Here is a 15,605-nt window from a genome sequence, read left to right on the forward strand (position 1 = left end):
GTTTAAAAGGAAACGAAATAGACTTGTATGGAGTAAATGTATCTAAGAGACAGAGGCAACAAATGATGGCTGGATGAAAACATCACATCAATACTGACGTTGTGAGAGATATGTCGTACACCTGCTGTATCCCGGTAGCAGCAAATCTGATAGGTTTCCCTGGACGACCTCTGGTAACGCCACAGAGAACTTCAAACAAGGCAGGAGGGCAGAGATTGCCTGTCTGTTTAGTGAAAGGGAATGCACAGAAAATATTCAGGGCGATAGCTGAACAGAGACGAGAAGGAAATGTGATTGTAAGGCACAGCATTGAGTGTGACAATATTATTGTGCTGGCTGGAGTATTCTCTTCTTGTTTGCCCCCAGTGTGCATGACTAGCCCCAGTGCTCATAGCTCCTGCTTTACTGGATATCTCAGGGAGTCATACCCTGCTCTTTGGGGCCATTCACCCAGGGGTAGCGTCTGTTTTAGTAATCAGGAAAGTCCTCAGTCCCGGGTTCAAACCTCTCAATCGCTTAAATTTTGAATAAGAATAATCAGCATTGGTGTCTGAAGACTTCCAGCATAAGGTGTCACCCTCTTACGGCCAACAGCCTTTCCAAAGAGGGCGGAGGGGCTGACAGAGGTTCAGAGCACTCTTTCCCTTGAGGCTGGAAACTGCTCCTAAATGAGGACGAACTGGCAATGACCAACAACATGAGGATTCAGAAGGTCATGTAAACCACTGCATAAAGATACATAACGTGCATCAACATGACATGTGGCATGTGATTCAATAAGAGCCATAACGGTCTCTCCATTAGCAAAAGACTAGTCCCCCATTCAAACCTCCAGGCGAGGAGGCCCAAGGGGGAGGTGACCACGAGAAAAAGGTTGAGTAACCAACATTGTATGATTTGGGAACTGCAAAGTGAGGAGTTTGAATGTGGTTGAAAAGCCAGAAAATAAGAAAAGGGAAATGCTGAGGACATATGTTGCTATAGTGGGTGTCAGTGATGTGGAAAGGGGAAAGGAGAAAAGATTTCTGCCCACATGAGAATAGGGTAGTAGCAACAGCAGCAGATAACAGGAGTAGGGTTCAGTATCAATAGAAAGGCAGGGCAGAAAGTGAGATACTGTGAACGGATGAGTATAGATGTTCTCATGAGAATCGAAAGCAAACCAATAACATCCATAGTTCAGGTATACATGATGATGTCCATGGAGGGATTGAAACGCAACCGTACAGGAAGGAGTAGAAGAGAGGGTTACACGAGAATATGTACTTGATAATAGGAATAGGAGAGAAGAAAGGCTAGTTAAGTTCTACAGTAAATTTATCCTAGTAATAGCTGGTATAGTCTATTCAAGAATCTTGAGACAAGGGGGTGTACTTGGAAAAGGACCGAAATATGGGAGGTTTAAAGTCACACTATATTATTGTCAGGCAAAAATTTTGAAATCAGATACTGGACTGTAAAGCATACCCAGGAGTAGATATAGACTCATGAAAATTTAGCAGAGATGAAGAGTAGGCTGAATTTTACGAGACTCTTAAGGGGCCATCGATGTACGAAGAAGTGGAATACAGTAGTACTAAGGAAACAAGATATGAGATTTATGTTTTCTGAGGCTACAGATACTGCGATAATAAGCAGCTCAAAAGGTAGTTCAGTTTAAGAGGAATGGAGATCTTTAAAAACGACAGTGAGAGAAGTTGGAAAGAAAAACGAAGGTACAAAGAAGCTAACTGCGAAGAAAAAGTCAAAGCAATCTTCCACAGAATTAAAAGCAAGCGTGGTAACATTAAGAGCACAATGGGAATTCCAGTGTTAAATACAGAGGCGAGATCGGATAGTTGGAAAGAGTACACTGAAGGCCTCTCTGATTGGAACAACTTGTCCGACGGGGTGACAGAAGAACAAGCAGGAGTCGGTATGGAAAATATTGGTGATTAGAATCAGATTTTAAAAGCGCTTTGGAAAATTTAAGATCAAAGAAGGCATAAGATATAGACAACATTCAATCAGAAGTTCTTAAATCATTGGGGGAGGTGGCAAAAGGTCTATTCTCACTGGTGTGTAGAACGTATGAGCCTGGCAATATACAATCTGACTTTGAGAGAAATATAATCATGACGATTTGGGAGACTGCAAAAGCAGAGAAGTGTGAGAATTATCCCACAATCAGCTTAACAGCTCAAGCATCCCAGTTGCTAAGAAGGATAATACACAGGAGAATGGAAAAGAAAATTGAAGTTCCGTAACGTTCATAGGATTTGTGGTACTGGCGAAAGCGTTCGGCAATATCAAGTGTTGCAAGATGTTTGAAATTCTGAGAAAAATACGGGTAAGCCATAGGAGAAGATGAGTAAATTGCAATATGTACAAGAGGCAAGAAGGCAAAATAGGAGTGGAAGACCAAGAGCGAAGTATTCGGGTTAAAAAGGGTGTCAGATAGGGATGTAATCTTTCGCCTCTACTGCTCAATCTAAATACCGAAGAAGCGATGACAGAAATAATGGAAAGCTTGAAGAGTGGAATTAAAATTCAGGGTGAAATGATATAAGATTTGCTGATGTCTGATTCCCTCAGTGACAGTGAAGAAGAATTACAGGGTTTGCTGAATGGAATGAACAGTCTAATGAGTACAGAATATGGAATCAGAGTAAATCGGAGAAAGGCGAAATTGATAAGAAGCAGAAGAAGTGAAAACAGCGAGAGAGTTAGCATTGTGAGACCGACGATCAGTAAGTAGCTAAAGTTATGCTATGTAGGCAGCAAAGAAACCCATGACGAACAAACCAAGGACGACGTCAAATTCACAGTAGCACTGCCAAAAAGGGAATCGTGCTTACCTGGCTTCTGCTGGTGGCTCACCAAGCAGACGGATGACTTCGTTGACTTCTTGCGGGTACTCGAGCACAGCGTCCGCCCAGCCCCGCGTGGCCATCACCTGCAGGTGGTCCTTTATGAAGGCGACGGCAGCCCTCGTGGCGTCCGGGCACGAGTGCCTCACTGCCCTGACGGCCGTCGCCGCTGCGGTCTCGACGGCCAACTGCGAGATCAGCTGCCGCTCACAGGCAGCCTTCAGGGCCGACAAGCCGTATTTCTCGGCCGCCGCCAGCAGCTGGGGGGCCGTGTCTGGCTGCTGGGGGGCCTGCAGGGTATACGTGTAGGCCACCAGGAGCCTCAGCACCGGGCCCTCCACGTCGTCGATGCTCACCTGGCTGCAGCTGGCCTCCAGCAAGTCGTGCGCGAACAAAGCTTCGAACACGGGGCTCGCGGCTGCCAACACGGCCCTGTGAGCCGCCACCCTCGTCTCGCCCGCCACCAGCGTCACCAGGGCGCCGTCACCCCCGTCTAGCAGGGCGGCCAGGGCCTCGGTTGTGGTGTTCTGAACCTCCGTAACTGCCGACATGGTGGGTGGTCCTGAAACACAGTGCCACTGAGCAGCCCTCACACTGCACCCTCAACACTTGTACGAGGCGCATGCAGACCTGTATGAAATGAAACAACAGCTGATGAGTGTTGTCCACCCTAAATCAATTGCAACGTCACCAGTTTCCTTCAAATGACAAGGGTCTGTACTGCTTCGTGATCACCTAATGGTTGTAACTACCAGCGTGGTGCTACGATAGACTGCTTTCACCTTCTAAAAATGTTATCGTTCTCAGTCAAAAGATGGTTTATTCATGTCATAGCAAAAAAATGGCAAAGCAACAAACTCCTTTCAGCACTGAAGTTACAAGAGTTATATTTAAATCCAAGCTCGTGGCACCTCTGAGAAAAATTATCTTCCTCCTGATGTTCCTTGGAGACCAGTTTCCTCGGTGAATATGTCAGGGTAGGCACGATTAAACTTGACCGGCCACCATGGCCGAGCGGTTCTAGTCGCTTCAATCCGGAACCGCGCACCTACTACGGTCGCAGGTTCGAATCCTGCCTCGGGCATGGGTGTGTGTCAAGTCCGTAGGTTAGTTAGGTTTAAGTAGTTCTAGGTTCTGATGACCTCCGATGTTAAGTCCCATAGAGCTCAGAGCCATTTGAGCCGTTTTGAAGCACTGTAAGTCTAAATTCATTGGTATGTTTAACTCTCCTTTGAACAGATTAATATCTGCGTCTTCTTTCTTAAGAAAAAGATGCAGCGCCCACCTCCGTGGTAAAGAATGCTGCATAATACAATCATAAATCATGTCGCCATTTTATCCGAATGTTGCGAGCTATGGTGTACCCAGGTATTTCCAGGTTGAGCAGTTTAGGAATTAAACTCGTTGCCTCCATTTCCAGAACGTGTGTTGTGGAACTTTCGCACAAATATATATTTGCATCTCCTTCTGGCGTGGACGTGTTTGTATAGCATCTTTGCCCCACAGAACGTTCGGATACTTATTAGATGACAGATACGTCATGGCTAAACCAAAGTAAGCTCTATCACAGCTCTGACATCACTCTTGACTCTCCTGGTCGTATGAGGGGGCAAACGACGGAGTCAGTGAAATAGTTCGACACCCTACAGTGTAAACTGGTTTCGTAAATTCAGACAAGTGGGTTTCGCGAGAATGTCGTCCACTTTTTTCGAATCGTGCCGAATCAGCACCTCCATTACACCAGCGAAAGACGTCTGTCGGACCGTTACGTTGCCAGGAGAGTGCCTAAGAATTCGTCCAAAGGCTTCTGCCGGGCCCGCTCGACATGGATGGAGACGCCGAGGCAGTGCTGTACAGAGCGTAGCGCCGGAGGTCAGCGCAGGGTCGCAGGCCAACACGTACACTGCAGGCTTCTGGAAGCCACCCGACCAACCCAAGTCTTCCTTCCCCATCCCTCGTTAGTTAATTGTACATTTGCTTCCGTTTTATATCGCTTTGCGGTTTTTTTCGCCTCCCCATTCCAAGTATGCACTCAATGTTATAGGCTCAAAACTTTGGACACTGGCGTTGTAATCGCATAATGAACGACTTTTTATTGTTGTTTACAGGTATTGTTACCTTATTTTCCTACATTCAAGTGGTGCTGCATGTAAATAAACGAAGTGGTAAAAGCTGTAAAGCCGTTTACATTTCCATACAGTCTTCGAGCATCGACATGTTCCTCGTCTAAGAAACAGACGTCATTGTATTATAAATCTTTAATGTATCCTGAGATCAGTGGTGTGGTGTTCTACTTTATTGTGACACACTCAATGCGACTGTAGTTTACACTGAGCTTTCGCAGATTCTTTCACTCAAACGGTTTTCTAAGTAATCACAAATTTGCCAAGATACTGAGCGGGATCGTGTCTGAATTATTAGTAGACAGCATATTTTGGAGACACTATCTTCGTGCGTGTCTGCGCCATGTAACCGACAGAGAAACGTGTGTGAAATGCAAGCAGTGGCCTGGATATGCAGGGCGCGGCGGTGAGACACTCTGGGCTCACATTCGGGAGGACAGTGGTTCGACCACACACCGTGCAGTGGTCTGCAGCAGGTCTTCAGACGAAGGGTGAATCAGTGGACGTGGTTGCTTGTCATTTGTGTCTTCTGCACTGGTTTTCTGTTTGCTGTCCACCTACACAGGTTTTCCTTCATGGAGTCTCTCTCAATAGGAGTGCTGTGGTGGTGCCCAAGAAGAGGCATGACCTTTAAGGTAGCCCTACCGTTCTTCATTACCGAATGTTCCACAAATTGCAACAGGTATTTAGCTGTCTGTGTGTCGTTTCCCAGGAAAACCGTGAGGAAGTGGTCTCATTTCGTCCATCATTAAAGTTGTTTACAAGCTTTCCAAGGAGTACGATGTGCATTAAACTACTTTTCAATATTTATACAATTTCCAATGGTGGTGATGTTTCCTTCTACAGTGTAATTTCCGTGTGTGGGTCACACAAGTCAGAAACGATTTCACGGTGCCATCAATTTGGAATCTTTACAGTCGCCTCATCAGTATGAATTGCAGACTTCTTTATTCTTTTTCCATCCGAATTAGAAATTAATCAGCGAAAGCACTCTACGCCCTCTCGAAGGTTTTTTATAAATGAGAAAACATTTGACTGAGCTTTTGATATTAATGTATCACTTTCTTCCACCCCTCAGAGGCGTTTTCGATGTGATGGGGCCTTCCACTGTAATTCTACATATCTGATGGCATCTGGTCTTTATCAACCAACTAGTCCAGAAATAGTCCAATGATCGACGAAACTAGTTTTTCAGACAGTATTTTCTGAATAGACAGCCAACCATGGTCCAATATTTCTAAGACAATATATCGTACTCCGGATAGATTGTTAGATAACAATGTCTTTCTCAGTTTTTCTTAAGAGGGGACTTCTTTCCACGTTGTTGATTAAAATTAAAATTGCAACTCGTAATATCTGGTTCAGGAAATAAATTTCCAGCTGATTGGAATGGACATTAGCAACTTCCAGAGTCATTATGAGAGAAGAAGGTTCCATCCGAGCACATTTTTATTTGTTAAGTAACAGTAAATATTAGGACTATGTAGTATGTATCAAATAGTGAGGTGCATTCTGACTCTTGTCATGTACGCAATTGTCTTTCATGATTCAAACCAACTGTTAGTGGTTAAATTGTGCTCTGTGTGAAATTCTGCCAGGCAGCTTCCCCTTTCATTCCCTTACTTCAGTTCTTTTCTCCTCCAACTTTTCTTCCACTTCGTATTCCGACTATTTCGAGTGCCCCATCACAATCAAGTTTTGATCTCGCTTAACGATCTGACCAATTTCTTTTCTCTCAAAAAGCATTTCCTTAATCTCTTCGGCCATTTTCGTAACTAGTTGACGTGCAAGCCAGTACTTCTGTAACTGGTTTGCCTGTGTGTCTGTCCTGGCTGTGGTAACGACTTCACTGTGCAATTGATAGCATCTCATATCAATTAGATGTTAGTGTTTTCGGCCCAGAACGATGTTAAACAAATTTCCTGTGACCTCGGGGAGAAATCTAAGGAAGAGCTATTCTCAAACACGCATTTCTTGGCACCAGATGCTGAGAAGAAGACAGGCATTGTGAAGAATCTAGCCACATCAAGACCAAGAACCCAGATTAAAATACATAAGCACAATCATCGTCCAACTGAGCTACTTATAAAATTACGGGGGCGTTCGATCTGCAACGCTACACTTTTTTCTCGGCCACTTTCTGTTGGAAAAATGCGAAATTTGTGAGACATCGTGGAATATTCCCACTTCAGCCCCTACAGCTTCATGGAATTCCAACAGCTGGCAGCACCATATGTAGCCTCCAAAATGGCGTCCGTAAAGGAGATGCGACCCAAGCAGAGAGCTGTCACTGAGTTTCTTTCGGATGAAAACCAGAGCATCCGAGATCTTCATACCCGCTTGCAGAATGTCTAAGGAGATTTGGCAGTGAACAGAAGCACCGCGAGTCTTAGTGCGAGGTGTCTGTCAGCGTCAGAAGAGCTTACTGGTGATCAACGCCTGGCCTAGCAGCGTCATCGTCGCAGCAAGGTTGTGTATATCTGGCCGACCTCCCGCGTGTCGGTCAGCTGCAGACGGCTGTGACTTCTGCGATGTGGGGACGTGCTCTCATTCAAGGTGACCGGTGGATCACTCAGAGCTGAACAACCCGCATCTCGTACCTTCCGACTTCCGTCTGTTTGGTCCAATGAAGGATGCACTCCACGGCAAGCAGTACACGGATGATGGGCAGGTCACTGATGCAGCAAGACGTGAGTGGCTGATGAACTGTTTACTCACTCTGTCAGTTTTGTCAGTTGAACGAAACAACCAGACGAAACTGGCCATGTCAGCTATATGAACACTTTTTCAACCACTCTCTGGGTTTGTAATGTAGCTAATTATTACGAATTGTCATCTTACATCGAAAGCGTAGCTTACCACGGAGCTGGGAGGAGAGCAGAATTTTGCTTCTCACGCTGGCACAGCTGATTTCAAATGAATAACTTCAGTACTTTCGGAGATATAAATTTTTACCTAAGGGACGACTGTGATGGATTCATCTATAGCATCAACTGAAACTACAACCAGAAGTACAGGTCCATAAGATCTAATTGTCTGGAATTTTCTTTCGTTTCATTACCACAGATTTCTGACTAAATAAAAAGTACTTTGGAAAATAATTATTTCATCGTGTTTTGGTTATGTAAGTGTTTTGCAGGGTGTTGGAATTTTATGGAAATTAATGAAATCTATGTGTGAGAAAGTTTCTTGTACAATAGTGGAATTTTTGGCATATGCCCGACTTAGGTTGATTTTGTAGAAGACAGCCAGAAGGGGCGTTGAGTATTAAATTTGGAAGTAATTTATGTTGCGGAATTGAATCTAATTTTGTCTTCATTAAATTTTATTTAGTTTTGGAATTACACGATTTCTCGTCTAAATCACCTGCAGTAATCTGATTGGCTGACATTAAAAAACCTGAAGTATACAAGTGCTTAAAATGATCTGTTTGGCTGTTTGGTATATTAGCCAATAGGAATCAAGCATATCCAGTGCGTATTAATATCGCTTTGTGCCTCCGATCTACGAGCCGATGAAGTTGTTCGGGAGCCATCTTCTGGTAAACGCCTGTGTTAAATCGCGCTGATCAAATTTATTCCAAAATAACGAAATTTGCGCGTTTTATTGCTTCTCTTGCCGTTGACAAAGAGCGGCTACAGTACTCAAAATTTTGTGAAAGCTTGAGATTTGTGAGTGATTTATTTTAGGAGATATTCGCATGTGAACATTTCATTTCGTACACAAACACTGCGCGGCGTGTTTCGTGCAGATTACGAGACATTATATGCATTATAGGAATGTTTCTATACTGAGTCTGGGTGAGTGATTTCACTGAATTTTGTTTTCAAGGTTTATTGGAGTGCCGCAATTGTTACATCAGCCCAAAAAATTTGGCATTCTGCATGCTTTTCGAGGAGCTGAGTACTGCACCGAGTGCAGGTGATTTCTGGAGGAGACAATATTCCATAAAACCACATTTACAAAGCCTGTAGAGCCAACGTCAAATCCTGACTCTGACTGATTGGTTTATCCAGTAAATACAAGGGCCTTGCTGCTGTCACACGTAAACAACTCAGGTAATACATAACGAGTCCGCAATTATGAGCAATACATCTTCCATCTGCGGTAACTATAGACTTTGCATTACTGTACTGAAACTTGCTCCAGAGCTGGAAGGAACATTTAGAACTTAACGGTTGTTAAATACTGGAAGAAACCCATAGTGTGTGGCTTTTTCAGCCCTTATTACGACCATGTGCTCCCTCTGAACGTCATCACATCAGCGCACACAAATGCAACTGTGAGGCTACATAAATGGACGGCTGTGTGTCTACCAAACGTCAGTTTTCGTCACTTGGTTTTTTTTTCCCTGTATGCAGACATCGCAAAGTGACCAATGGGCAGAATTACTCACAACAGAGTCAGTGCCCATACTGACACATACGATGAGTTTCATTATGCACTTAGTCGGGGAACTGCGATTGTGCAGCACTATTGCATTGTAGGTAACATATGAGACTTCGCCCGGCTAAAATCCAGGACGCCCTTCCTGCTGAAAAAGACGCACGCGAGATGATTCTGTCCTCCGGCAAAGTGGCTCTGCTTCCCCACTCAAACCACCAACCTCCGAAAACCATGCAGTCCTTAAAGGACTGCTTAAAACCTGTTCGTGGCTTAAAGTCAGATCCCTGATCAGTGAAGAGCCGTCGAATGACTAAGCAGTTGAGTGGAAAAAGCTAGTCATGAGGTACCTATTATATTTATCAAATCACCCACCAAATGTCTGAAGTACGGCAAGCTGCAATCATTGTGGAGTGTTCTAAATGTGAGAAACAGATTTCCTCTGGAAAAAATTAACAGCAGGTACTGCACCTTACAAACACGTTTTCTTTTGCGAACTTCCAACATGTTGCAGTACCTTAGGGCAAGAACTACTATCACTAGTAGCATAAAAAAAAACAGTCCAAGTTGCAATTTTTTACTTTTTATTCATTCGATGACCAGTTTCGGGCCGACACCCATTTTGAAATCGTCGTAACATAATCGCAAATGACATTTCCGAATGTTCCAAAAATGTACTACGAACATTGACATGTTTGTAAATGCTATGATTTGAAAATGGGTCACGGCCCGAAATTAGTCATCAAATAAATAAAATGCAAAAATTTGCTACCTTCACTGCTTTCCCATTCTACTCACTCTTTTTTGCCACAGACGTTTTGGTCGTTAAGTTTCTCTGTATAATAAATGCCTCTGAAAAACCTACACGAGGCAAAATTCTAACTTCAATAAAAGTCAAAGGGAAGAATCGTTAATCTCACGAAATAATCTTGATTCAACTGCCGATGTCGGTTATTTGAAGTGCGCGCGCGCACGCACACACACACACACACACACACACACACACACACACACCAAAAGTAGTCTTGCCTCACCTGGGTTCCGCGAATTCTGGAACCTGTACAGAAAAATGGAGTAGACAGCAACATGAACATCATTTCCGTCCTTTTTATTGCTCATGACAGCCACACATTGCATGTTGTACTACCACACAGCGAGACCTTCAGAGGTGGTGTTCCAGATTGTAATACCTCTAATACCCAGTAGCACGTCCTCTTGCATTGATGCATGCCTGTATTCGTCGTGGCATACTATCCACAAGTTCATCAAGGCACTGTTGGCCCAGATTGTCCCACTCCTCTATGGTGATTCGGCGTAGATCCGTCAGAGTGGTTGGGGGGTCACGTCGTCCATAAACAGCCCTTTTCAATCTGTCCCAGGCATGTTTGGTAGGGTTCATGTCTGGAGAACGTGCTCGCCACTAGTCGAGCGATGTCGTAATCCTGATGGAAGTCATTCACAATATCTGCACGATGGAGGCGCGAATTGTCGTCCATCAAGACGAATGCCTCGCCAATATGCTACCGATATGGTTGCACTATCGGTCGGAGGATGGCATTCACGTATCGTACAGCCGTTACGGCGCCTTCCGTGACCACCAGCGGCGTACGTCGTTCAGACTGGCCGGTTTGCCTCCAAACACGTCTCAGGCGGCAGTCTGATTGAAAGCATATGCGACACTCATCGGTGAAGAGAACGTGATGCCAATCCTGAGTGGTCCATTCGGCATGTTGTCGGGCCGTATGTTCCACGCTGCACGGTCTCGTGGTTGCCAAGACGGACCTCGGCATGGAGGTCGGGAGTGAAGTTGCGCATCATGGAGCCTATTGCGCACAGTTTGAGTCTTAACACGAGGTCCTGTGGCTGCACGAAAAGCATTATTCAACATGGTGGCGTTGCTGTCAGAATTATTCCGACGCGTAATCCGTAGGCAGCGGTCATCCACTGCGGCCTGAGCGAGGCATGTCAGACAGTTCCTGTCTCTCTCTCTCTCTCTCTCTCTCTCTCTCTCTCTCTCTCTCTCCCCCCATGTCCGAACAACCTAGCTTTAGTTCACTCCGAGACGCCTGGACACTTCCCTTGTTGAGAGCCCTTCCCAGCACAAAGGGAAACTACATACAACACGAGCCGTGTACCTCCTTCCAGGTGGAATGGCTGGAACTGATTGGCTGTCGGACCCGCTCCGTCTAATAGGCGCTGCCCATGCATCGTTGTTTACATATCTGGATGGGTTCGGTGACGTCTCTGAACAGTCAAAGGGACTGTCTCTGTGATACGATATCCACAGTGAACCTCTATCTTCAGGAGTTCTGGGAACCGCTAAACTTTTGGTGTGTGTGTGTGTGTGTGTGTGTGTGTGTGTGTGTGTGTGTGTGTGTGTGCGCGCGCGTGGGGGTGGGGGGGTTTGTAGTTACACTCACCGCACGAGAGAGCTCCCATGAAAAGTGAGCCATGGTAGGGCAATGAAACATTTGTGAGGACACGGGGAAGAGTAACAGTGAACAAACCATTAAAAATCGCATTTTAATTTCCACATGAGAGGGTAAACGTCGTTAATTGCGTTCAGTGTTTACATTCCACGTTACGAACTTCGGTCAGTGTGGAGACGGTGTGCATCGGCGGCAGCCCCGTCAGCTCGCCACGCCTGCCCTGGGCACGCGCGGCCTCGCCTCTTCCCTGCCTGCGGCGCCACGGGCAGTGTTGACGCGGCCCGCGCCACCGGCAGAGTTGAGGCGCGCCGAGTCACAGCCTCCTGGGCGCCACGGACGTGCGTACACGCACAGCTGTCTTTCCGCCCTGTTCTTCTCGTAGCTGTTCAGTGGTCTGACTGTGTAGTTCCAGAGTGCACGTTGCTGTGTTCGCTCTCTGCAGAATCCGACTTACATTCCTGTAATTTCGTCAGTTTTCTTGTTTTCCACGTGAGAAATGTCACGTCGCCGTGGTTGCACAGAAAGAAATCCTGGATATGCGCACTAAGAGCGACAGTGGGTGTGAATTATCTGACATTGCTAACAGTGATGGGTCTTCAACAGAATCTCGAAGCTGTGCTCCTCAGCCATTTACGTCAGAGGGGAGAGCGAGAATTACAGTCAGCAGTTCCTCTGAATCCCAGGAATCAGAAAGCGACAGTGAAACGGTTCAGAAAAATGCGCACTTACGTGACACATTTGACTGGAAAGAAACCGATTTCCAGCCATTAAACCATTAGTATGATGAGTTCAGGACACAAATACCAGATACTGACCCAAACATTCTTTCATTTTTTGTGATACTTATGTCTCAAGAACTTTCAATTTATTGCAGACGAAACAAATTCGGTTTTACGTTTACACCAGAGAAAATACTACAGAATCTGAATTATCGTGGGTCGGCCGGTGTGGCCGTGCGGTTCTAGGCGCTTCAGTCCGGAACCGCGTGACCGCTACGGTCGCAGGTTCGAATTCTGCCTCGGGCACGGATGTGTGTGATGTCCTTAGGTTAGTTAGGTTCAAGTAGTTCTAAGTTCTAGGGGACTGATGACCTCAGCAGTTGAGTCCCATAGTGCCCAGAGCCATTTGAACCATTTTTTTGTGAATTCTCGACTGTCAATATGGAAATGTATCGTTTTGTTGCTGTTTGTCTTCTGGTGGCGTAAGTTCAGAAGCTAAAATTAACTGCTTATTGGTCCAGAGACACTTTTGAACACACCAGTTTTCAGCGAAATTACGTCCCGAGACCGTTTTTGTCTACTTCTGAGAATCTTTCACTTCAGTGATAAAACTGTGCGAGTAATGGCAGCGACAGTCTATTTAAAATTGGGGCTAGTGTTGGCAAATTTCGTAACATTTCGCAATTCATGTCGCGCACATCACAAGATTTGTATAGATGAAACACTCTTGCTGTTCGAAGGACGATTATCTTCTAAGCAAGTTATTCCAAGCAAGCGAAGTAGAATAAGAAGAATAAAGACATTCGGACTGTGTAACTGTCACAGTGGGTGTATTTTAAATTTTATTGTGTATACAGACGCACCAACAGAAATTGAGTTCTACAATTTGCGACAAAGTGGCGACGAAGTGGCAACTCTTATGGGACCATATTTGGAACAGGGTCATATTCTGTATGTCAATGACTGGCTGGTACCGCAGCCGGACCTGCTCCTCTGGCTTCACATCATGGTACAGCCGCGTGTGGCACTGTTCGTGAGAACAGGCGTAACATGCCAAAACTGCAGACGAAATTAAAACGAGGAGAAACTGAGTTTAGGTCCACTGACAAGGTCCTTGCTATCAAGTGGTGCGATACGAGAGACGTGTACATGTTGACCGCAAGTCACACAACACGAATGGTTGAAACAGAGAAGACTGACAAATACTGACGAAAAAATAGAGAAACCGCTATGTATTGTAGAGAACAATTCGAGTATGGGTGCAGCTGACCGTTGTGACATTTAACCGAGCACAGTGGAATCAGCGCGTAAATGGTGTAAGAAGTATTTTTTTCACATTCTGGATTTGTGCATTCTAAATGTTCATGCTCTCCACCGGTGGTAACAGAGCGAAAACTGGCATCAGCAGAGAGTCACCTTTCTCTCGTAAGGGTGATTGTAGAAAAATATGCTACAGAGCGGAGGAAAGCTCGTAGGGGAAGGTAGTACGATGACGAGAATCCTCTGCGATTCACACGGAGACATTTCCCGGCTGTTGTGAGTGAACATTCGCAGGAAAGTACGCTAATGCGCAGATGCGTGGTTTGCACGAAACATTAAGTACGCCGGAAACTAGAGACCGATGCAAAACTTGCCACGTTCCATTACGTGTTGCACCCTGGTTTGAGACTAATCATACAAAGAAGCATTACTCATCATTGGGAACTAAATCCGAGAAAATTTATTCACACTTCTGGATGAATCACTAAAAAAAAGGCAAAAATGTAAAAAGTATAAACCGATTTTTATCTTCGCCAAAACCCGGTAGATGCAACAGGTGAAACTATTTAAACGAAGCCTGACTTCTTCATATGTAGCAGTTTACTGGCAAATGAACGGACCCATTGGTGATTGAGATGGCGCAATATCTGTACTGTGGGAAATGTAATTACACCGAGTACATTGCGGCAGTATAACAAAACCCTTCATTAATCTGCATACGGTACATTTAAATTATTAACACGTAACATGGACACTTATATTCCTTCATCCTTAACAGTACAAATGTATGTCACACTCGGTCTACTTGTACAACAAAACATGTTTTCCATAACTGATTTAAACGGCTTCGATCAACGAGAAACAACACGCCAAAGTTAAAACTCTTTTCTCAGTGCGATTTCTCTTGCTACTTTGCCTCTGTTGTCGGTCAATACTGAAAATTAAACTCTTTGTTCTGGGGAGGGTGGGGGGCTTAAAATTTGTTGTTCGAATGAGAATGGCTTTGAATCATTAATAGAAAACGGTATTTGAAAAAGGAGTGTAATACACCCTGCTTTCATCTTTTCATGAAAATCAACATATTTTCGACTAATTTGTGGATTATTGGAAAATAGTAGGGGAATAAAATTTTTTATTCCTTATCGTTGTGCCGTCAATCTATTGCACTCTAAATTTCATTTTCAGCATGCGTTCACACTACTAGACATGCTAACCCGAAGTTTACATTGTTTTCGGGCCTGATTTTCGCGCCCAACTTTCATTCCAGTTGTACAGCTTTGTATGTTCTATGCAGCACAGTTTTTTTTTGGCAAAATCGGAATGAAAATGCCGCATTTTTGACGTTTTTACGAAATCTTCAATTCTGTGCTTAATTCATTTAGTACTGAAAAGTGCTTTGGAAATGTAACTTTGTATTTAAGAACCTTTTGTTGTTAGGTTACTACATGCCAAGTTTCACCTTCGTCATAGCATTAGTTCAGGAGATGCAAGAAGCCAAACTGAAATTTTTTCGGGTGCCTAATTTTTTGCCCGATTTACTTACAATTTTCTGGCTGAATATGGTTCTTAGGAGAACGCATAAAGTTGTACAAGATGGCTGGCCAAATTTTATTTCTTTACAAAAACGATTGCCCGAGATATTACAGCTCAAAGTCGGCACAATTTCACGCTGGCTCCGCGCGGGCCGATCCGGTGAAAGAGCTGCGTGCGTTAGATCCAGTACGTCTGGGAGCTTAACAGTCTTTTCATTTCTGGGGCCAAATAACTTCACTCGGCTCCAGGTCAGTTCTGTTGGGTTCATACTGTAATGGTACAGTAGCAAATGCAGCATTTGTAGGCTGT

At 44.7% G+C, this 15,605-nt stretch overlaps 1 protein-coding gene across 1 annotated transcript in view; it reads right to left on the reverse strand.

Moving 5' to 3' along the window:
• LOC126108613 (TD and POZ domain-containing protein 1-like) overlaps positions 1–15,605 on the reverse strand; it is a 440,276-nt gene that overhangs the window by 19,792 nt on the left and 404,879 nt on the right. Inside the window, exon 3 of the mRNA XM_049913916.1 lies at positions 2,838–2,935. Coding sequence (XP_049769873.1) covers positions 2,838–2,935 — 98 coding nt within the window. The remainder of the gene's footprint in view (positions 1–2,837; positions 2,936–15,605) is intronic.

Source organism: Schistocerca cancellata, chromosome 11, assembly GCF_023864275.1.
Source record: "Schistocerca cancellata isolate TAMUIC-IGC-003103 chromosome 11, iqSchCanc2.1, whole genome shotgun sequence".
NCBI lineage: Eukaryota > Metazoa > Arthropoda > Insecta > Orthoptera > Acrididae > Schistocerca > Schistocerca cancellata.